The 24,469-nt window shown below is 40.4% G+C and overlaps 1 protein-coding gene across 3 annotated transcripts in view; it reads right to left on the bottom strand.

Moving 5' to 3' along the window:
• The window catches only part of ATP13A4 (ATPase 13A4), a 212,941-nt gene that overhangs the window by 106,431 nt on the left and 82,041 nt on the right, over positions 1-24,469 (bottom strand). For all 3 annotated transcript variants that reach the window (XM_037838137.1, XM_037838118.1, XM_037838129.1), the window contains exon 2: positions 6,258-6,431. Coding sequence is in view for 2 of the 3 variants with exons in the window: in XM_037838118.1 (XP_037694046.1) it covers positions 6,258-6,431 (174 nt within the window). In the remaining variant the exon portion in view is untranslated. The remainder of the gene's footprint in view (positions 1-6,257; positions 6,432-24,469) is intronic.

Here is a 24,469-nt window from a genome sequence, read left to right as displayed (position 1 = left end):
AACTTAGACTACATTTTGGAAGAGATTGGTTTGGGTTGTTGTTTTCTGAGGGGAGAGGGAGCAATGGGTTAGCTGGTTTTTTGTCTGAAATGTCTGGAGACACAATGTATAGCAAAAACTTAACAAATACTCTTGAATGCTTACATGCCAGGCACTGTCTCATCTCAGCAATTTATGCACAGCTCATTTAGTCCTCAGACCAGTGAGGAGGTGCCATTGTCATCCTCATTTAACAGAAGAGGGGATGGGGACAGAGAGGGGTTGAGTAAATTGGCCAAGGTTATACTGTAGGGTGAAAGCAGAACTAGAAATCAAACCCAGGTAGTTGAACTCCAGACTCTTTACTCAAACTGCTTCACCATATTGCATCTATAGAGACTGATCACTGGACAGAGAGTAAGAGATCTAATTTCAACTCTGGCTCAATTCTCAAGAGAAGTTTTGCTTCTACTGCTTACAGCTATGGAACCCCGAGTGTTTAATTTAACTTCTCTATGCCTGCATCTGTAAAATGGGGAAAAAATTCTACAAGTAAGGACCAAAAGAGACAACTTACATGCAAATACTTTGCAAACTAAATCACAATATAAATGGCCCTGTGTTATAAAGTAAAGGACAATGGCCTCAAAACTACTTATCTTAAAGGCACAGAGTCACTTCTTAGACGGCAGCCCACAGAATCTCAGAGATTTCTGGCTAGATGTCTAATGAAAAACCTGGTTGAAAGGGAGAGTGGGAAAATGGAGTTTGGGAAAAGGGAGTATGTACCTAAAAGAAATCTGATACTATATTCTCTTACTTTCTCAACTGTGACATTTCACTTTAGTATGTTTGTAACAAAGTACTGGTGGAAATGGTAAGACCAATTATTATAATTAATTCAATTTATTTAATTGAATTAAATAAATATTGAGCAACTGCTGTGTGGCCATGTAGGGGATGAAAGTAAACCATGTTCACTGATTTCAGAAAGTTTATAATCTAACAGAAGAAAAAGCTATAAAAAGGAATGTTTCATAGTGGCAAAAAATGTCTGATCTTAGTCAGAAAACAGGTTCAAGTTCTTTGCCCATGCTCTTTCTTTTACCTAAACAAGCCCTATGATCCCAACCACCAGCTGCCACCACCTTTTAACTTTTATCAACCTTTGGATCTCAGGGAAGTCTTTTCTGGCTTTCTTGACTGGCTTTGCACAATCCCTTTTATATACTCCTGTCATAATCATGAACCTTTCCTAAGTAGCTTATAATAGCCATAATATAAGCTTAGCTTATGATATCTGCATTTTTACATGTATTTGTGTAGTGATCTGATGAATCCCATGAAGTCAAGGACCCTAGTTTCACTTATCATTTTATAGATCCCCCTGACCCTTGCAATATGCTAGCATGTGGGCTAGCATACAGCCTGTGTCCCTCAAATTTATGAAGGTAGGAAAGTTAGAGGAAGGAAGGAAAATCCTGGGTCTAAAACTTACTGAGTTGCAAAGTCACTTGTCCTCTGTTTCTTCACCTGTAAAATGGAGATGACAATGCCTCTTTCCCAGGGTTGTTATGAGAATCAAATGAAATGATTGATAAGATGCTGTTTTATAAACTGTAAAGCTAATGGCATTTTAATACAGGGCAAACTGTGAAAAACATTATAATAACCAGAGATGAAAATACAAAGCTAAAAGAGAATGGACAAGTGATTAATTCCCTCTGAAATTTGGGACTGAGAATGGATTAACAAAGACTTAAAAGAGAAGGTGGTATATGGCTTAAGAATGGGTAGGTTTTAGGGAGTAGAGGTAGAATACCTATTTTCTGTATTTACTCTACAGGAAAAAAAAAATGTGAATATATGTATATATATATATATATCCATTAGAATGGCATTCTGTGAGCACAGAGATGTCTGCTCTGTTTTGTTCATAGTTGTATCCCCGGAACTTAAACCAATGTCTTGTACATGGTTGGTGTTCAGTAAATATTTATTGAATGAATTAATAAGTAAATGAATGAATGGAGGGGAAAGGGAATACCAGAGATATAAAAGAAAGTGTCTGGTTCCCTTAGAAAATGGTCCTGATGTAGGGAGACCAAGGAGCAGAGGAAGTGTAAGGGAGCAGGGGAGTTAAAGGATTCAGTAAACACAAATGCCGCTGACTGACAAGAATCCTGGTGGACTGGCGGATTTTAGATGCCATGTGCATGGCTGATTTGCAGAATTTCTAAGTTTTCATACTAAAGCCTTTAGCACTGTCATCTTCCTTAGGTGAAACAGAAGGGACAGTGCTCCCCATTAAAACATCAAAATGGAATGCCTTGAGTCAGGCTTAATAACTAATCATCACAAAGTTCTCTTCTGCATATCATGCCTGGCTCTTTGACAACATGTGACACACAATGACAGTGAAGGAAAAATGCATTTGTAATTATAATAAAGAGAAACTATGGAAATCAACAGGAGTGTCAGAATTCAAAATGCCAGTGAATGCAAATCAAGGTATTTGCATAGAAATGTGGTATTGCTACAGATATTGGTTAAAATTCAGAAGTAGATGAATAACGAATAGAATTTCATTTTTTAAATTATGAAATTAATCTTATCATTTGGAAAAATCTCACTCTTAGAGGTGCTTAATAGAAGAAGAGGAACTGAAAATAAGCTGAGTACCAAAGACGTTCAGTACATCATGGCCTTTTCCTTAATGTTAAGAAATGACTACCTAATCAGTATCTGTGATAATGATCTGTAATTTAACCAGTGTGAGACTGATGATAAATACCAAGTACTGATTTTTTAATAACATGAAGAAAAGATATACAACACATTTGCAGGTAGGAATCATACAGCACTCCCTAATGGAAAATCATTATAATCCAACAATTGTAATATAATTCAAATAAACTATTCTTAAGGCATTATTTTAATGCAAATAACCTAGCTGGAGACTTTTAAGCCATTGATGCCCAAAGCCTATTTTTACCTACGGCTCAGATAGTAAGAATGTTCAAAATAATTGAGTTCTTATCTAATTACATAGACTGATTTAGAACCTCATTTCTTTGGAGAGTCTTTAGCATAGCAAATTCATTTAAAATGACACACAAGAGCAGGTAATTAAAAATTAAAGTTGAAATCAAAATGAAAAAGGCAATGAAGCTGGTTGAGACTGCTCTGATTAGCTATGGTGAGGTGGTGAAATAGGGGAGAGGTTTAACAGACTTTCAAAGGTGCAAAGAAATGAACAGGAGGATGGAACTCAGCTCACCAAGGCATCAATATTTTTTGTCTTCCCAGCACATATCCGGTTGCAGAACTAGCTACATGTAACCAGAAAAGCTGACCTGGTTGAGCGTGGATGAGCACTAGGGATTCCCAGCCACAGAGCCCCTTCTCCTGTGTCTCCTGTCCTAGAAAGAAAAGCCAGGCCTCTGGGATAACAAGAGGAGGACACACCACCCAGAGAAGCAAGGCCATTATCCACGGGTGAGCTTTGTGTACAGCAAGCTCTTAGAGCTGCTTGAGAAGTAACAAAATAAAAGCCAGCAAAATGTTCTTTGATAATGCATTTTGCAGTCTGCAAATGGATTTTACATACATAATCTCAATTCATCCTCACACTGCCTTAAGTACTTATACTAGCCCCATTTACAAGAGAAATTGAGGTCCTAAAAGGTTATGTAACAAAACTAAGGTGTCACTACTAGTACAAAAAACCGAAACTTTTGACCCCAAATCCCAAAATGTACTATCTCCCTGTTTGTTGACACTTTTTCATTTCTTTCATTTTTAGTGGCTCTTTCTCTTTTCTCCCTCTACATGTTCCTTTTGCCTACTTCTTTCTTCATTTCTCATTTTCCTCCCCTTCCTTTTCCATTTCCTTGACCATTTCCCCTTTTCCTGCTTGTTCCTTTACTCTGCCAGCAACCCCAAAGAGAATAGTTCAACCAATCAGATGTTTTTAATCTGAAGAGTCTCATGACAGCACCCTGAAAGCTTTCTGTCCCTAAAATTCTGTATCTGCTTTATCAAAAGTTTTGCCCCTTTAGAACTAGCTGGGGGCAGATGGAAGAGTCTGCAGGGTAGAGCTAAGTACTTTTCCAAGACTTCCTTTCATACCAAAAAATAAGAACCTCATAAATACTTAAATTCACATGGAGGGACTTAACCCCACAAAGGAGCCCAAAGATGTGGACTTCCCTAAGTTTTTGTGTCCCCACTGTGATACCCACAAAACAAACCATGAGAGTCTCTGCAACCTCTCTCGACTTCAACCCCAGCAAGACACTCAGGCAATGTATGGAAGGAACATTTACAACGCGTTGCTAAATCTAGATCATCTCCCCTGAGACTGTGTAAACATGTATTGGCTGGGCCATAAAGTGAGTGTCCAGACCTCCATTCCTCTCCCACAGGCCAAGTGAGCAAATGTGCTCATAGATGGGAGTGATGACTACCTACAGCAGCAGTTCTCAAAGTACGGCTCACTTTGAGAATGGTTCAAAGTGTACATTAGCATCACTTGGGAACTTGTTAAAATACCAATTCTTGTACCCCAACCCAAATCTGCTGAATTAGAAATTCTGGGGATGGGGCCCAGCAATTTAAAGTTTAACAAGCTCTCCAGATGATTCGGATGCTAGGTAAAGTTTAGGAACCACTGGTCTAAGTACAGTTCATTAGGAATGGCCTCAGGGTACAGGGGATTTAGTTCTTGTTAGGCCACTGCCTCACGTTTGAGTTTGGGTAGTTGCATCACCTCTCCAGGCCCTATTGCCTCACCCATCAAATGAAGTCTTATTAGGTAAGCACCAGGCACTCTTCCCTTATGCATGTTCTGTGAGCCTTCATGAAGGACGATTGGGAGCAGCAGTGCAGTAGGGCTCCCAACATCATCGATGTGACCTCCTCTTACTCCACAATAATCTTTGCATTCTTAATGTCTTGAAGTTTATACTCCTGGAATCTCTAGTTAAATTACAGTTGAACTTATGAGAAGATGCCTCAACTCTCACCTTTATCATGGTTAACATGTCAGCTAAACACAAGGTTGGGACATAAAGCTGATGGTTCTTGAAGGGCCCAGGAGCCAGAAATGAGGGATGGGGCTGACTCAAATGGAGCAAATCAACAAAGACAAATTTCATTGAATTCCTAATTTCACTGTAATTGAGTTAGGTTCTAACAGAAATTTGAAATTGAAAAGGCTGAAGTTTGGATTTTTTTTTTTTGTTAGTTATAAGCTTGTTGCTACCTTCTCCTTTTGCTGCATTTTATAGAATGTTTACCTAGAAAGATTACTATATATAAAAAGAAGGCAACATGCCAGCAGAGGTTGATTTATCAAGAATTTAGTTGTCATCATCTGTCATTTGGGCTGATGCATTGTTAGAAACACTCCATAAAAGTCAGTCAGAAAGGAGTGTTCCGTGAGGCTGTACTTTGACTCCCATCAATAAGAATATCCACTTCAGTCCATCAGCCACCACATATTGATGGAACCCCTACCCACATGCAGGAACTGGGAATGCAGCAATCGATGAGTTAGAAATGGTCCCTTCCCCTGTGGAGCTTGCAGTCTAGCAGCAACAACAGACATTACATAAATCTAATGAGTGCTATGAGGAAATGCTACAGGATCAAATATAAGGAAACTCACCTAACATCAGGAGTTTACATTAGCAGAGAGAGGTGATGACCTTGGGAACAGGATGGTTGCATTATGTTACCTGAGCATATGTGCAGGATGCAATACACCCCCATCAATAACCGTGACGCTTTCAAATCAGCAGGGGAAGACAGCATCCTCCTTGGAGGGGTGTCCCCGTCTTCTCCCCAAATCACCCCCTCCCTTCCTCCTGAGTCACTCCAGTGGGGGTGTGGGGTAGACATGGATTAATCAGGATTCCAAAGGAAAGATATGAATGAATTTCATAGCCTGTAGCTACTTCCCACTACCTATTATTTTTAGGTATAAACATGGTTATTCCATACACTGATTTTAACATATTCACATTAGGGTCGTTTGTTCACAAAACTCACAATTTTAAAAGGAAAACCCTGTGAAATAGGTTTGCTTAATCAAATCCCATCATATACAAAGTATTTAATTCTTGGCTATTATAAGGCTGTGATGGATGTAAGACCTGAGACTGGAGCCTCCACCCCCCACCCCCACCTGCCTTGTCTAAATCTCCCCACAGTGATCCTATAACACAATGTCCAGGAAAAAGAGCAAGCGGGTTCAAAACCAGATATACACTTACTGTTGTCCTCAGCAACACAATGTCTGCCTCTTGCAAGGAACATGGGACACAGTTTGCCCATACATGCCAAGCTGGTCTCCAGTAAAACACCAACGGGAGGATCCCAAATGAGAAGATGGATCCAGCAAGGCAGAGGGTTTTCCGGCAGCCATGAGTCCGATAGCCAAATATCTCCTGGGACAGAACACAAATGACCCCAAATATTGGTTAAACACAATAAACAATAAATGAACAAATTCTGATTCTGGTGATGGAACTGGGGGTGAGGAGGCTGGGGGAGGATGGATTGACTGTCTGAACTCTCTGAGGGCATTCAGAAAGTTGAGAGAGATCCCAGACAAAGAAATATGGACTTGATCCCAGCCCTCCAAGAAGTTGCAGTATAATCAGGAAATTCAGTTGCTATATTTTTGAGCACCCAGTTACCCTGTGCCAAGCCTTGGGCCAGGTTTTCAGACATATGATCTTATTTAAATCTCCAGTCATCCTCTGAAAAAATATCATTACCTCCATTTTGTAAATGAAGGGACTGAGTTCAGAAAGGCTGCATGACTTGTCTTAGACCATATAGCTATGCTGCCAAGATTAGAACCCAGGCCCATCATTTTCCAAGTCTTGAGTGCAATCCACACTTTAACAGATATGGTGATGAGCCATGTCACAGAGGGGGAGGTGAGGGCAGCAACCAATGATCTGTTTGTCTGGGACCAGCAGCCTTGTAGGCAGAAGGGACTAGAACCAGGCTTTGAGTTCAGATATAGGATTTGGTGAAAGAATTTGACCCCAAAAAAGATTAATGACTAAATGCCAACTTGCTTTTCAGAATTTAGGGTAGAGCTATGCATTTCCACTCACCTCCCTGTTCAGTTAGAAAAAGAATTTTACATCAAGGTTGAGAAATAATACAGACTATTTGATTTATTGTACCTCATGCTTATTGAGCACCTATTATGTGTCCTGGGAGGGTGGGGCTGTTATTAGACCCTGGAAGATATAAATATGAACAAGATGTGGTTTCTATCTCTAGTCAATTTATAATCTGAACCAACTTCTTCTTTCCATATAAAGCGTGGGACAGAATGGAAAATCATCACTGTATTTTATGACTTCACCCCACAACTATATCACACAAAGCTATGGATGTACTTTACCCTGGTTATAATGGCTAAAACTGAGAAGTAGAGAGGATTTTGGCTACTGGACCAAGACACTTTGGGTTCAAAATCTAGCTCTGCCACACTCACCAGGTTTGTGATCTTGGGCAAGATACTGAACCTCTTTATTCCTCAGTTTATCATCAGTAAAATAGGAGTAGTGGTATTACCCACTCCACAGGGTTGCTGTGAGGATTGAATGAGTTAACATTTGTGCTATGTAAGCATTTCCTACTACTGTTATTATTGTTGTTGTTGTTTGATCCCATTTCCCAACACAGACCTTAAATCCTACCTCTAGTTTATTTGCATTTAGATCCCTGTGGGGAACCAAGTCTTTCATGTTACTTAGACCATGTTCGGGGTGACGGCCTGGAATGCTGGGCTGCAGGCCTGCATGGAATGCTATGCAGGCGCACCTTGTAAAGATATGTGTCTTGTGACTATGATGACAACGTTTACCATTGTCCTAAACCTAGATTGTTCCTTCTGATATGCAACAGGATGTAAACATAGGTATCTGGTGGGCTCTGCATGCCTTAGGACACTTAGCATATACTCTCTTATCTTCTGAAACAAATAAATAGCTGGAGCACAGATGCATTAGCATCCACTTAGCACACGATGCGGTGGGTCCCCTGCTCCCTTAATTCTTAACTTTGCGTCTGTGTCTCATTCCTGCGCCGCCCTGTCAGCAACAGATCCCAAAATCCCTAGTATCACTAAGAGGTCTCCTCTTGCTAGGATTGCTGCTTAGGACAATAGGGAAGCTAGAACATGCAACTTCAAATCCACCAACTTCTCTAACTCACCTGATAAGGATTATATTAACAGAAAAGCTTCTGAAACCATTGACTGAGAACTGCTTTCACATATAATTATAAGGGGGTGTGCCAGTTTGTATGTATTATGTCCCCCAAAACACCATGTTCTTTGATGCAATCTTGTGGAGGCAGATGTATTAGTATTGATTAGGTTGGAACCTATTGATTGAGTGTTTCCATGGAGATGTGACTCAATCAACTGTGGACAAGAACTTCAATTGGATAATTCCATGGAGGTGTTACCCCACCCATTCAGGGTGGGTCTTAATTAAATCACTAGAGCCATATATAAGAGCTCAGACAGAAGGAGCTTGCTGCTGCAGCTTAGAGACACATTTTGAAGATGGCCATTGAAAGTGATCACTGACATTTTGGAAAACACCATGTTGAAATGCAACATTGGAACAAGCAGATGTCAGCCACGTGCCTTCTGAGCTAACAGAGGTTTTCTAGACACCAATGGCCTTTCTCTGGTGATGGCATACTTGAGTTGATGCCTTAATTTGGACATTTTCATGGACTTCAGACTGTAACTTTGTAACCAAATAAACCCCCTTTATAAAAGCCAATCCCTTTCTGGTATTTTGAAGAATGGCAACATTAGCAAACCGGAACAGGGGGCCTTCCTGTTATTAGCAGCACACACAGGTGCTGAATGGCTTCCTTCAGGGTTGTCCATATTTGGAGAATCTTTGATCAAATGTTCATGTTAACTCAGAAATACAAATTTTGACTGATTTTTCAAAATAGAATATCTATTTTAAATGAACCCATTTCTGTCCCAAGCTCAAGCTACTGCTCTCCTGATGCCAAACCTGGAATGTCTCTGTTCCCCCATCATGCCTGCGGCAAATGCTCTATTGATTCCACACTGAGCAGCCTTCCAATCCTAAACCCATAGTCCATCCCACCATCTTTTCCCATTTGCTTTTTTTTTTTTAATCTCCCTACACTTTGGTGTAGATCAACTTCTCCCTCCAACTTAACCATTTTATCATCTTTAGAAACCATTTTATATTCAAAAGTTTCCCTATATTGCCATTTAATTGAGCCCCCATGTAATGTGCCTGAGTTACTCTATTCTATAGCACAAACATCCCTGGTACTATGTGTTCTTTTATGTGCTATGCAACGAGAACCCTTTATAGTTTCTAAAGTGTCTTCATGTTCATTATCAAAACAAAGTAAGCAGGAGTTATTATTTTCATTTCTTAGCTAAGAAACTAAAATCTAAAGTTATTATAGGTAATAATAGTTATTATTAGCAACTAATTATTGGCAACAATAATAGCAGCTAACATTTATTGGGCATTTAAAAGCTCCTCACTAAGCACTTTACACATACACATTTAATGTAAAAAGATTAAATAACCTTCCCAAGACACAAAGCTAGCAAGTAACTCAAAATTGGGCCTCCAGTCTAGGCCTTTTCAGCCTAGGTCTCTGTCCACTTCACCACATTACTTTGAATTTATAGACGGTTTTCCAGATGGAGTCAGAGGAATTCCTTTCCTTTTCTTTCCACACAGGGGAGTTAATGAGCTCCCACCCCACACCCTCCACACCCCCAATCAGGCAAAAAATAAGAAAACTTATTTGGAAGTAGTACTAGTCAAGGAAAGATAGTGTGAACTGGTCATTTCTACACTAAGCTATACCTCGTTCTGGTTTAATTTCAGTTCAATTTAACAACTATTTACTTAATGTCTGCCAAATAGCAGGCATGTGCTAGGCACCGAGACAAATGAGATAATTACTCTGGCTTCAAGGAGCTCATTAGTTTAGTGGGGAAGAGAGACACAGAGACAGGTAAGATTAAACAAGTTTAGAGCAATGAAAGGGTTAATATAGGGTGGACATACAAATCATCATCTAAACTGGATGCTATTAATAATTGCATTGGGACAAGAAGTTTAGACCAGAAGTGTTGCAGGCAAGCCATGAGAATGCTCCCCTAGTTATATCAGAGATTTACTCTAAGAGCTTTCCAGCTCAGTCCTGTGCACACCACAACACTACTCAGTGGCTCGTGACTCATTGCGTGAACAGATATCCATTGCCGAATTTTCTGTGGAAAGGATGGAATGATGTGGACAAGGAGCATTCAATTATTGCCTGTTAAAGTGAGTTGAATTGCACTAATTTGAATGAAATCAATTGCACTGCAGGAACTATTAACAGATGTTGGGTTTTAAATTACAAAAATTAGCACGGTGCTTTTTATTATGATCCCATAGCAATTTACTTCATACACTTATGGAGTGCCTTCCATGTCCTGTATATGTTTGTGAGAGCTCTCCCCATGACCCTGTACTCCACCCACAAAAAGGAATCAATCATCCAAGAAAAGAATATTGGGGAAATGTGGAAAGAATATTATACAAATAATTAAACTCATGGCAAGCTATGTGCATCACAGAATAGGACTCTCTCCCTTTCTTTGTTATTCTCCCCCTGGAGGTTTCTCTCCTTCCTCTGTCCCTGAGCATCTTGATCCTTTGAATCTCTAAGGGCTCAAAGTTTGGCTTCCAGGTATCCAGGCCCTCTCCCCTGCAGGATCCCCATGCTCAAGAAGCCAAACTGCTTCCCAGAGCAATGGCTTACACTACCTTAGTGAGCAGAACCCTTTAAGAATCTGTAGACCTTCTTTCAGAAAAATAGATACATGTGCCGGTTTAGATGTATTATGTCCCCCAAAATGCCATGTTCTTCAAAGCAATCTTGTCGGGGCAGACATATTAGAGTTGATTCTGTTGGAATCTTTGGATTAGGTTGTTTCCATAGAGATGTGACCCATCCAACTGTGGGTAATATCTTTGATTAGATTATTTCCATGGAGGCATGACCCTGCCCATTCAGAGTGGGTCTTGATTAGTTTACTGGAGTCCATTAAAAACACTGGCACAGGCCCAGACACCTGCTGCAGCCATGAGAGACGTTTTGAAAGTGGCTATTGAAAGTAGACTTTTGCTACTCCAGAGAGTTTGCCTGGGAGAAACTAAGAGTATACCCCCAGATGCCTAGAGAGAAACATCCTGGGAGAAAGCCATTTTGAAACACAACCTGGAAGCAAAGGAAGAAGACACCAGCCACGTGCCTTCCCAGACAGCAGAGGTATTCCAGACGCCATTGGCCACTCTTCTGTGAAAGTACCCTATTGTTGACGCCTTAGCTTGGACACTTTTATGGCCTTAAGTCTGTAATTTGTAACTAAATAAACCCCCTTTATAAAAGCCAATTCATTTCTGGTATTTTGCATAACAGCAGCATTAGCAAACCGGCACAACACATATGCACAAAATTCCCTATGAAGATTCAGGAGGTTCCCAGAACCTAGAAAAGACCCTGCCCTAGAAGACTCACAAGGATGAATCAAGGCTGAATTTTCACAGTTCACCCTCAGTACTAGGTAAGCCTTTAGTAAAGGTAGAAGTGTAAAGACATAGACACATGGAAATGCAGGTGTGAGTGACAACTGGAGAAGATGGGTTGTCAAGAAAGCTCCACAGTATGATGTCACCACCTGAGGGTTCACCAAGTCTTGAACCTGGTTCTCAGCATTCTAGTCCTAAAAGCTGTGAGCAGAACCATCTCTCATAGGGAAGCCTCATTTTAACCAAGTATTAGAGATTGTGGTGAAGTGAGAGTGAGATGCACTGTCACACTAAGCAGATAGATAGGTGGGTTGGTATTAAGTTAGTTAAAATTTCAAACTTAGTAGTGTCTTAGTAGTAGTTTTTAGTACTAAAAAAGGATATCTGTTGCTGGTATCACCAACTTTCCTAAGTATCCTCTAAGTTAATTTGACTTTTGGATCCAGGTGAAAATTCTCAGCTTGAACTACCTAATCCAAAAATCTCAAACTGAAGGCTCAAAAAATATTGCTTAAAACTTTAAATCAGTCCCTCAGTTATTGTCACACAAAAAAAAGTTATGATTACTATCTTTGCTTTAAAATCAAATCAATCAGAAATTATGGCAATACTGCACCAATATTCTTGCCTTATAAGAATAAGGTGGGGAGCATTAAAAGACAGGTACAAAATAACCCAGGAAATAACCCAAACTCCCGTCAATGAAAAACAGGATGATCTGCTCTGGGATATTTACACAATGGAAGTTTATACAGCAGTTTTTGTTAAAAAATGAACTATAGCAATAATAGAATGACTCAACACCTTAATATTAAGTGAAAAAAATTTCCAAAAGGACTATATACATACAACATAACTTTTTCATAAAGTTAAAAACAACTAAAATGTCAAACATGCTTTTAAGATACATCTAGAAAAAAGAAAACTGTATAGAAAGGACAGCACAGGAATGGTGAACACATGATGCAGGACAATGGTTGCTTTGAATGAGGAGAGGCAGGAAAATGAAGGGGCCATATGGTTAGACGTAGGCTATTGTCAACATCCTAGCTTTCGTGTGGGGTGGTTGGTTCATTATGTTATTGTAAATAACCAATAAAGTAATTACCAAATTAAAACAACTCAGCATGAGTAAATGCTATTTGTTAGACACTTGTTAGAGTGTCATGAGCCAAGCATTCTGAACAATATACTGTGCACCTGAAGTCTTAGAATAAAAAAGAAGAATCAGCAGGAGGAAGTAAGGGATGTTCCCCTATAAATGAGCAGGTGCTCTCCCGTTCCCCATGGTCCTCTCCATGTCTATGTTTTCCCCCCAGCACTGAGGCCATTTGTCAGTTCCATTTCTCATCTCAAACCCAGCCTACTCATTGTAGTTACTGTCTCACCCTGTAAGCCAGTAGTTCTCAAGCAAGGATGATTTTGTTCCCCAGGGGACATTTTTGGTTGTCACATTGGGGAGTGAGAGGTGGGAAGGGAGGCTGCTATTTGCATCTGGTGGGTAGAGGTCAGGCATACTGTTAACACCCTACAATGTAAAGGAAAGGACCCCCACCAACAGAGACATATCTTCCCCTAAATATTGCTGAGGTTGATAAATCCTGCTGTAGGCATTTGAGTTTCCCCCAACTAACCTAAGGAATCTCTCGGTCCTAGTGCCTAGGAGTCACCGTCAGCACCCAGAGGAGAACTAGAAAACTCTGATATTGACATCTATGGTGAAAAAGGATTTATGTTTCATGCCAAATGGATGCTATGGTCAGCAAATTGTCCACATGGTCTTCCCCTGCCTCCTTCTCTAACCTCCTCTTGTGCCCCTCTCCCTCTGTCTCACTCTGCCCTAGCCTCATGGCCCCTTTCCATTTCATGGAACTTACCAAGGCCTTTCTTGCCTCAGGTCTTCCCATGACTGGCTACTTCTCATCCTACCTGTCTCCTTGAAGTGTTTCCTTCTTTATACGGTCTTACACAACCACCCTATGTACTCAAGTCCTGATCTCATACACTCTTGTTAACACTTTTATAGCACATTTATAATTTGCAATTTGTATTTTTTGCCTATTTCTAAAAACTGTTTCCACCCTTTCTGCTACTACCATTAGGCTTTAAATGCTGTCAGATTAGGATGGCTTCAAGTTTGTTTCCTTCAGTACTATTGACCCAGCAACAAGTTCATTATCTGTGTGTAGTGGATACTCAACAAATACTGAATGAATGAATGAATGAATAAATGTGTGAATATAGTAAAGGAAGGAAGAAGGAAGGAAGGGAGGGAGGGAGGGAGAAGGGAGAGAGAAAGGAAAATAGGAAGTGAAAATTAATAAATCCTTATTCTCCATGTTCCTAGACCAACAGATTCAACTGTATTATCTTTTCGTACCTTGTAAAGACACATAAGCAGCCCCCAGATATGGTTCTATGCCTTTGGTCATTAGGAAATGTTAACTCACTGCATTATTTGCATTGCACTCAAGTTAATCCCTAAGGCTAGGTTTCTTGAACAAATGCGTACATTTTTGCCCTTTCTTTCTGCTTATTGTTCCGGTTTGCTAATACTGCTGTTATGCAAAATACCAGAAATGGATTGGCTTTTATAAAGGGGGTTTATTTGGTTACAAAGTTGTAGCCCGAAGGCCATGAAAATGTCCAAATAAGGCATCAACAACAGTACGGTACCTTCACTGAAGGATGGTTGATGGCGTCTGGAAAACCTCTGTTAACTGCGAAGGCACATGGCTGGCATCTGCTCCAAGTTCTGGTTTCAAAATGGCTTTCTCCTAGGAAATTTCTCTCTAGGCATCTGGCAGTGTCTCTTAGTTTCTCCCAGGTGAACTCTGGACTAGCAAAAGTCTACTTTCAATGGCCATCTCCAAAATGTCTCTCTTGGCTACAGCACCAAGCTCTCTCTGTCTGAGCTTTTATAGGGCTCCAGTAAACTAATCAAGACACAGGTTGAATGGGTGGTGGGGTCACATATCCACAGAAATCATCTAATCAAAGGTATTACCCACAGTTGGGTGGGTCATATCTCCATGGAAACAACCTAATACAAAGATTCCAACATAATCAACACTACTATGTCTGCCCCCACAAGATTGCATTAAAAAACATGGTGTTTTGGGGGCCATAATACATCCAAAATGGCACATTCCACCCCCTGGACCACAAAATGATGTGGTCTTTCCATATACAAAATACATTCATCCCATCACAATATCACTAAAACTTAAATCATTTCAGTAACAATAGGTAAGTATAGGTTCTTATCAAAATCAGTTACAGGCGTGGTCTGTCCTAATGCAAAATTCCCCTCTAGCTGTGTACCTTTGAAACTTAGAACAAGTTATCTGCTGCCAATATACAAAGGAGGGGCAGTCATAGGATAAATATCTCCATTGCCATAGGGAGAAATTGAAAGGGAAACAGGGGTCACTGGATCCAAACAGTTCCTAAAACCTGCAGGACATACACCATTAGATTTCAAAGTTTGAGAGTCATCTACAGAATCACATTTTTACCTCAAGTCTTGGGAGAGTGGCTATGCCACCCTTTCCAAAGGCCCTTATAGAAGCCCTTTTCTCTCCAAATGCTGAGGTGAGTGCTGCAACATATCCACACATATCCACCTTCTTCTTGACCCCACCCTCCTCAAGCATCGGGGTGACTACCCAGACTCTGCCTCTCTGGGGCAAAGGCTCTCCCCTCTCTGAGTAGCAGCCAGGCTCTCCCCAATCCCTGGAGAATGTGCTCCACTGTCTCTGAGGCCTGAGGTGACAGCACTTTTCCTAAAAATCGAGGCAGAAGGCCCACCCTCTCTGCCTCTGGAGCAAACTCACCCTTTCCATGTTCATGGGTTGTTCCACTCTCCCTGCCTGAGACCTCTTGACTCTGGACCTCAATTTCCATGATTCTATCCTTGAAGAAATTTTTCCTTTAATTTGTTCCTTCTCCATCCCCTCCAGTCCAGACCAGCAGTGGTTCTGTCTATACAGATCTCACAAAAATTTTGCAAGCTTGGCCTGCACTTTACAGGGGTCAAAACCATCAGATGATAGGACTTTCCACAAATCCTTTCTGGATAACTTCATCTCCAATCCTGGTTTGTACTGAAATGGCTGGTTGGTTCCAGGTTTCATTAAATCCTCACGTGGAGCTGTAGCTTCTGGCATCTCACTTTTTGGAAGCCCAGAATTTTTCAAACTATCAGTTTCTGATTTCTTTGTACCCAAGGGTTCAATTCTCAGTTTATTTCTGTCCTCTCTCATTTTACTATAAGCTGCAAAAAGAGCCAGGCTACATCCTTCATAGGCAGTCTGGAGAGCTCCTCAGCTAAGTATCCTAGATCGTTGCTTTCAAATTCTGCCTTGCATCTGATACCAGGATAGAATTTTGCCAAATTCTCTGCCACTTTCAAACAAGGACCACCTTTCTTCCAGTTTGCAATGACACATTCAACATTTCTGTCCAAGGCCTTATCAGAGCTATTTTTAGAGTCCATATTTCAACCAACAGTCTCTTCAAAACCATTCAGGCCTTGTCTATCAAGTTCCTCACAATTCTTCCAGAATTTTCCCCTATCCATTTAAAAAGCTATTCCAACATATTTGGTATTTGCAAACACAGCAGCACCCCACTTCTCTGGTACCAAAATCTGTTAGCTTGCTAATGCTGCCATTATGCAAAATACCAGAAATGGATTGGCTTTTATAAAGGGGGTTTATTTGATTACAAAGTTATAGTCCTAAGGCCATAAAAGTGTCCAAACAAAGGCATCAACAATAGGGCACCTTCACAGAAGAACACTGATATCATCCAGAAAACCTCTGTCCACTGAGAACGCACAGGTACATGGCTGGCATCTGCTCTGGGGTTCTGGTTTCAAAATGGCTTTCTCCCAGGATGTTTCTCTCTAGTAATCTGTTCATTTTGAAGTATTTAAGTTAAAGGAAATCAAATTAAAGAATCAGTGTCACCCAAGGACTTGCACCCCATTCTGGAGAGATTTAGTGCATTTCCAGTTGTATGCATGCAGGACAGCTGAGTTTTGTTAGGAGAAATATGTCTGTTATTGTGTTTTACTTAGAGATGGTGTAAGGTGATGTGTATAATGGCCAAGTTGACAAGGGGTGGCCTGTGATGGTTAGGTCCATGTGTCAACTTGGCCAGGTGATGGTGTACAGGTGTCTGGTCAGGCAAGCACTGGCATAACTATTACTGCAAAGACATTTGTGGCTGGTTAATAAACCAGAAGTCTTAATTAAGCCTGAAATCGTCAGTCAATTGACTGCACCTGTGGCTGATTTTGATGGGCTCTTGCATTTACCCATTGTTACTCAAAGGATTTAAGCTTTTGTGATATTGTGATGGGATGAATGTATTTTGTATTTGGAAAGAATATGTCTTTTGGGGGTCCAGGGAGTGGAATGTGCTAGTTAGGATATCTTACGTCCAACCAAAAGCCACGTTCTTTAATGCAATCTTGTGGGGGCAGATGTATTCATGTTGATTAGGTTGAAACCTATTGATTGTTTCTATGTAGATATGACTCAATCAACTATGGGCAAGACCTTTGATTAAGTTTTTTCCATGGAGGTATTACCTCACCTATTCAGGGTGTGCCTTAATTAAATCACTGTAATCCTATAAAAGAGCTCACAAATAGAAGGACGTTAGAGCAGCTGAGAATGACATTTTGGAGAGCAACTGAGAGAGGCATTTTGGAGATGGCCATTGAAAGCAGACTTTGCTGATAATTTGGAGATACTAGCCCAGAATTTGCCCCAAGAAGCTAAGCCCAGAATGCTGCCACATAAGCCTTTGGAAAGCACCTGGGAGAAAGAACCAAGAATGCACAGGAGCTGAGAGAGGAGCTGGAACACAACCCAGGATCAGCAGGCACCAGCCACGGGCCTTCAGAGCTAACAAAGGTTTTTCTGGAAATCATTAGCCATCCTTCAGCAAAGGATACCTATTGTTGATGCCTTAGCCTGGACACTATCATGGCCTTAAGACTGTAACTTTTTAATGAAATAAATCCTCCTTTATAGAAGCCAATCCATTTCTGGTATTTTGTATAATGGCAGAATTAGCAAACTGGAACACTTACAGTCTGTCCCCTGGACCTGAAAGGGTGCTAAAGGCAAGGCAGAATTTCACACATTCCCTACTTGCAACAAAGCCAAACCAAGGGCCTGGGCTGGAAGGAACAAACTGATCCTGACACAGGTGGAATGGCACCTATGTCAGGTATGAGGACCCAGAACCCCGGAACTGAACATAAAATAGTTTAGGTGCTACAGCCCCAAGTTTTCATGGTGTCCTTGCTTCAGTTCAATTCAAACTTTCTACAATGTCTAAGGCCACGGGTTAAGTAGGTCTGCTAACAAAAAAGTCCCCATCCTCAAGGGGCTGACAGAAGAGGGGATGAATTTTAAAATAACTATAATTCAGGGTAGAAAATATCAAGTGCCATATGGAAAGCACAGGAGAATTATTGCTATTAGGTGCAAATGATAAAGTGATCCTACTGAGATAATAATTAGGAAAAGTTTTGCAGGAGAATTGTTACTTGGGATGAACTTTGAGAGTCCACAGCATTTCACTTGCTGGGAAAGCAGAGTAGGAGAAAGGGCTTTCTAAGTGAAAGATCTCTCCCGAGCAAAGGTATGGGGTTTGCAACCTGGGTGTATTTAAGGATAAAAAGGCAGTTACAGGGGGGGTCAGTGCACTCTGGTATTGCCATTAACCCAGCTATCAATGGCTAGGTAATGTACCTTTTGGTGAGGCATAGGGTATTCTGGAACTCGCACACTACTCCAGCTAGCAATCGGCCAAAAGAATTTGCTGAACCCTCAAAGATCGCACTTCTGTCTTTCTCCATCCACAACTAGCAGGTGGATCCCCATGACTGCCATGAAGCTGGCGTTCCCAGGCAAAGTCAGGGGAAGAAGCAGCTGAATAAGTCCATTTCAGCTTGGCAACATTCTAGCTTTGAAAGCAGGTGCAAGTCCTGTCCGAATAGGAGGCAGAACAGACATTCTTAGGGCTTCAGTTTCCTTTCACAAACCAGGGTTTCCTTTTCTGAGCCCAAGGTGCTGCCAGCCGGGGCTGTGGAAACTCCTCTTTGTCACATGGGTTGGCTGGCAGAAAAGCAACCTGTCCCACCAGTTGGTGACAGGCAGGGTGGGAAAACTCAGCCCTATGCAAAATTGTCCACCCAAACCTGGCCTGAAGCTCATGAAAACACACAGCTCATATGAACAATAACCTCTTATTATGTTCCAGTCAGTTTAAATATATATTTTTCCAAAGGTTGCTTTAATTCTCACAACTCTTTAAGGAAGAAAATATCAGCCCTGGCTTTCAAATAAGGAAATTAGGTTTCAAGGGGATTAAGGAATGTGCCCTGCATCACCCAGCTGGTCATAACAGAGCCAGGTCCTTCTTCCTTAAAAACACTTTCCACCCAACCAAGCTGCCTTTCACAAAGGCACTCCCATTGGTGCTTGGTCACTTGCTGATCCTTCACTTTTGAGCTAACAGATGTGCCGCCCAGACAAGTTCTTAGGTTTCTCTTAAACAGGTTTTCCCAAGTTTCAAATTATGGTACAAGGACAGAGGCAGCACGGCCTCCACCCAGCAGCCAGACCATGGTTTCTGCAGCAACGTCTCAATTTCTTGGCCAGACAATCTTGGGCAAGAGGCGTTTTCTAAGCTCTCGTGTGATGCTGAAATTAAAACTTCTCTTGCTGGTGAAGCCTGGGAGGTCTAAGACAGTAAAAGCGCACAGGCAGGTCAGTATCTGAGATGGCTCCCTGTCGAGGCAGCCTCCTCACTGCACAGCACAAAGACCCCAATAGTGAGGTGCAGAAGAAAAGGGAACAAATGTAAAGACAAAACACTTGGGGTGAAGACCTTTTCTGCCACTTATTAATTTTATTACCTGGAAGTCAATTCTTCTTCTGCAAATAAGAATACTAATGGCCATCTCACACAACTGTTATGAGAATGAAATGGGATAACAGTTGTGAAAGTGTTATTCAAATATAAGCTGTTATTATTATGAGGGAAATTAGACTTAAGGCTGATGATTGATAAGTTCAGACACGTCTGACCCCTCCTTATCATTCAGATCTCAGCTTCCCCGACCACTCAGTCCAAAGTGGCTGCCCAGTTACTCCTGCGCACATCATCCTAACTCTGGAGCCCTTATCTCTATCTGATATTTTTCTTATTTGTTCATTTTTTCACAGTCTGTTACTAGAATGTAAGTTTCACAAGAGCAGAGCCCTAATCTATCATACTCATTGCTGAATTCCTGGCACACATAGGCCCACAAATATTTCTGAGTGAATGGATGGCTCAAATTACATTATAGGGAGTCCATCCAAGGAAGTAGATTGGAATATTACTATGCTGGTAAGCAGAGAGGCTAAAAATGACAGCCAAAGACTGTACTTGATGAATGCCTAACAAACATCGCATCCAACTCATCATTTTTCAGAGAAGAAACCTGGGAGAACTCTCAGTCAAGGACTCATAGAGATAAACAGAGCACGGGCAAAACAATAATCTCCTTCCAAAGTTATTCTTCCTCTCTTGGACCAGTAAAGAATTTATCTTGACAATTTTATCACCAAGTATAAATATTTGCCTTTGTCCCCAGGTATTATTTGTCACTTACCATAGAATTTTAGAAAATAAAAGAGAGAGAAGTGTCCTATCGTGTTCCGAGAGTGGGAAATATCAGAGATGAACTGATCTTTCATTTCTCCCACACCTGTAACAGATGCCTTCCTGACTCCCACGTCTCCATTGAAGCAAAGTCTACTCCGGGGCAGCCTGTTCTGGATTCAGACAACCCTACTAATAATTACACCATGTGCCAGACATGGGGCTGAGTGTCCTTTGCAGAGCCCAGAGGGTGGGTGGGGGGCTCTGAGCTCCCTCTCCCCCACCACACACACACACCACACATGGATGCATGCACACACACACACAAATTCTCTTTCAACCAGAACAACTCCACTTCAATCTCTTTTACATATCGGTCTTTCATCAAAAGTCTGTGCTTAAATAATTTGTGCTTAAATAACTCTGTATATAAATCATTTTGAAAACCTCTATATTACATAAAGCTCTCTTGTTGAGATCTCCTGAATCTTTTCCAAATAAAAGTTTATAAAGAAAGTGGGTGGAAAGCAGACTATATAACAATGGTTCCCACCCTCTTTTAGTATGAGGAATCTTTTCTTAACATTGCTGGTGAGAGATCAATTAAAACCATTTTGGAAAGCAGTTTGGCAATATGTAGTAAAGTTGAAGATCACACTGTGTGACTTGGCAATTTCACTCAGAGGTGTGTTCGCTATAGAAATATGGGCACACGTGCACCAGGATAGGTGAACAAGAAAAATTCAAGGCTGGAAACAACCCAAAGTCCATCAACAGAGAAACTGATTTCTTTAAAAGTATAATCTTACAATGGTCTACTCTGCCACAATGAAAATGAATAAATTACAATTTTATGCAATACCATGGATACCTCTCAAAAATACAATAAGCAGAAGAAGCAAAACACAAAGATATAATCTGTGATTTCAATCACATAAACTTCTAAAATATTAAGGAATGCATGCATAGTTAGAAAAACAAGTTGTTTTTTAAAAAATAAAAAAAGTCAAAGAAATAATTACAAAAGCCAGGTGAGAAGCTACGTCAGAGTTGGACAAGTGCAACAGGGATGGTTAATAGTAAAGGAAGACACCAGGGGAACCTCTGAAATAATAGCAGTCCTCTAGCTTCTGTCCTTGGTGGTGACCATGTGGGTTTTCAATTTGTATATTAAATTGGTTGTATATATTTTTGCATGTTGTATGAAATATTTCAAAAAATGTCATGGGATTTTTTTCCCTACTTTTGCTTCTGGAGAGTATATCAATACTTGTTGGGCATATGAATCTTTGGACCCATAGCAATAACTCTATCGTATTAAGGGTTGGCGACCCACAGGTTTGCATCCATTGGTGTAGAAAAGAAAAATGCATTGGCTTGGAGATGGGGATACTTGGTTTGTAGTCTGGGCTCTGATGCTATTGAACAATCTCTTTCTCTTCTCTGGGCCCCAGTTTATCCATCTGCAACAGAGGAGGTTAAATTATGTGATTTCTTCAGCCTCTCTAAATTTTGAATCATGTAGTTCTTATAACAATAGGAACCTCCGAATGCAATGATGTGACAGCTTGCAGTCCCCTCAGAGGTCACATCCTTCCATGGAGATGCCTGTCTCTCTTCAAAGCTGCCCACATGAATGTCACTCAAGCTTCAACATTCCATTAAGGAGACATAAAGGGTGATTCCTATTGCACCATTTGTGAAAATCGGTGCCAACAGGTTGTATAGATCACCTGCCTGAGAAGCATCAAAGAGCCCTCTGGGAGGAGGAGATTGTCACATAGCAGGCCCCCAGCTTGGCATCAGGAATGGGAGTTAACATGCTGTTAGGTAACTCCCTGGCCACTGTACCATATTAATTAATTGTGCATCCGGATTACCCAATGTGACAAGACTACTTGATTCATTTCTATAACTGGTATTCGGACTTGAGCATGACCTTGGGGAAGGTTTCTCTCAATCCTGTAAGACCACTCCATCAAGACATGACATGTAACTATGGTGTTGACTGACAGAAAAGGGGCCCCCTAATCTGCTGAAGAATTTCAAGCAAATAGAAGTGAAAAAAGGTAAAGTTAGGGTAGATTATAGGAAAATTAACATGATTAGAATGGAAAACTGTTTGGAAGAATACTGGAGCACAAGAGAGGTCAGAATTTCTACCTTTTTCAAAAATTATGGGGATGCCATACCCAACTGACACAGAATAATTCAGGACAGTAAATGTTGTGCCAGATAGTTACAATATCATATTGGGGTTTATTTAATAACCCTTTTATTATTACAGAAGCAACACATGCACATTTTAAAGATCGGAAAATAAAAATACACAAAAAAAACTTTAGATTCCTGCCGCCCAGAGAATAACACTAACACCTTATCTCATGTTTTTTTTCTTTTACCAAAATGAGAATAAAATGCTGTGTATGCTATTTTGCATTCTTCTTTTTCATTCAATGACACCCCCCTCCCCACCTTTTTCCAGGTCAGTGGTTTTTTTTTTTTTTTTTTTTTGCTATATAATTATACAATCATTGTCAAAGATCAGGGCTACAGAATTTCAGTTTAATAATGTCAGGTATTTCCTTTTGGCCATTCTAAAATACTAGACACTAAAAATAAATATATATATAATGAATCAGTAGTCACAGTCATTTGTTAAATCCTAATTTTTCAGTTATGCTTCCTCCCTCTCATTTGATCTTTCTCTCAATCTTCAGGGATATCTGGGCAATGACCATTTTAACTTCTTCATGCTGAAAATAGGTGTTGACCTTATGGGGTACAGGAATGAAACTGGTTGATATTCTTGGAGAAAACACCAGGTATCTCTGGGTTTCAGGCTTATCTGGCATAGGATCAATACGGAGGCTCTAAGTTTCTGAAAAAAAAATTACTAAGAAAAACTTTTATAGAGACTAAGATAGAACCCAGGTCATTCCCTAGGGTTTTCAGGAATACTGTTGGTTGGGGCTTCGTATACTCAGATAGTTTACAGTATCTTGCTAAAGCTTGCATAAAAGTAACCTCCAGAATGACCCCTTAACTCTATTTGAAATGTCTTAGCCACTGAAACTTTATTTTGTTCCATTTCTTTTCCCCCTTTTGGTCAAGAAAGCATTCTCAATCCCACAATGCCAGGGCCAGGCTCATCCCTGGGAGTCATGCCGCACATTGCCAGGGAGACTTATAGCCCTGGGAGTCATGTCCCACATAGGGAAGAATGTAGTGAGTCTATTTGCAACATTTGGCTTAGAGAGAGAGGCCACATCTGAGCAACAAAAGTGGCTCTCTGGGGACGGCTCTGAGGCATAATTACAAGCAGGCATAGCTTCACCATTGCAGAAATAAGTTTCATAAGGGCAAGTCTCAAGATTGAGGGCTTGTTAGTGGATTCTTTTATCTAATACACAAACTATATTCAAATTTTACCCCAATGGGTCTACTGATGACCATTACAATAGATTTTTACAAACTGGCTTGGCATTATTCAATTTATTAATCTAGATGATTGATAATCTTTTAAAATTATCCATTAAACTGTACATAGATATTTTGTATACTTTTATGTGGATATAATATATATCACAATAAAAGGGGGAAGTTTTCACACATTCTTCTAGGTTGTCATTGTATTTTGCTTGTTCTCTTAATCTAGCTCTTCCTCTGTTTTACGATAATAACTTGTACAGGGATCAGTCATTCTGCTGGAATTCATCTTCTAATAGCTGCTTCTCCTAACTTCAGATGTTACACAAAGACCACAGACAAGTGACCTACTCTCCAGCTGCTTCCATTTTCATGTTTGCCTTAGGAATAAGAACTCTTACCCACAGAGAAATGGTAAAAAAATAAATAAATAAAAATAAAATATATTAAAAAAAAATAAAAAGCCAAAGTTGTTGTTTACAAAGAACTAATTTTTGTTTTGATATTTTACATTCAAAAATTTAGCCATAATTTTATGTCAATTGAAGTTCTTTGTTCTAAACCAAATAAAAGAAGGGATTTCCTTCACAAAGAGCCCCCAAATATTGTTCATATGATGGCATCCATAGAAAAATCATAATACTTGCACAGTGCCAATCAGGTAAAAGGAGGAGGCTATTTGAAGCTGAAGGGGATATGTCTTATGATTTCTGTAAGCACCCTGGTAATCCATCCTTGGTGCCCCAGTGCTATTCGTG

This window comes from Choloepus didactylus, chromosome 1 (assembly GCF_015220235.1).
Source record: "Choloepus didactylus isolate mChoDid1 chromosome 1, mChoDid1.pri, whole genome shotgun sequence".
Taxonomy (NCBI): domain Eukaryota; kingdom Metazoa; phylum Chordata; class Mammalia; order Pilosa; family Megalonychidae; genus Choloepus; species Choloepus didactylus.
The sequence above is the reverse complement of the archived record's forward strand: the minus strand, read 5'-3'. Positions and strand labels throughout refer to the sequence as shown.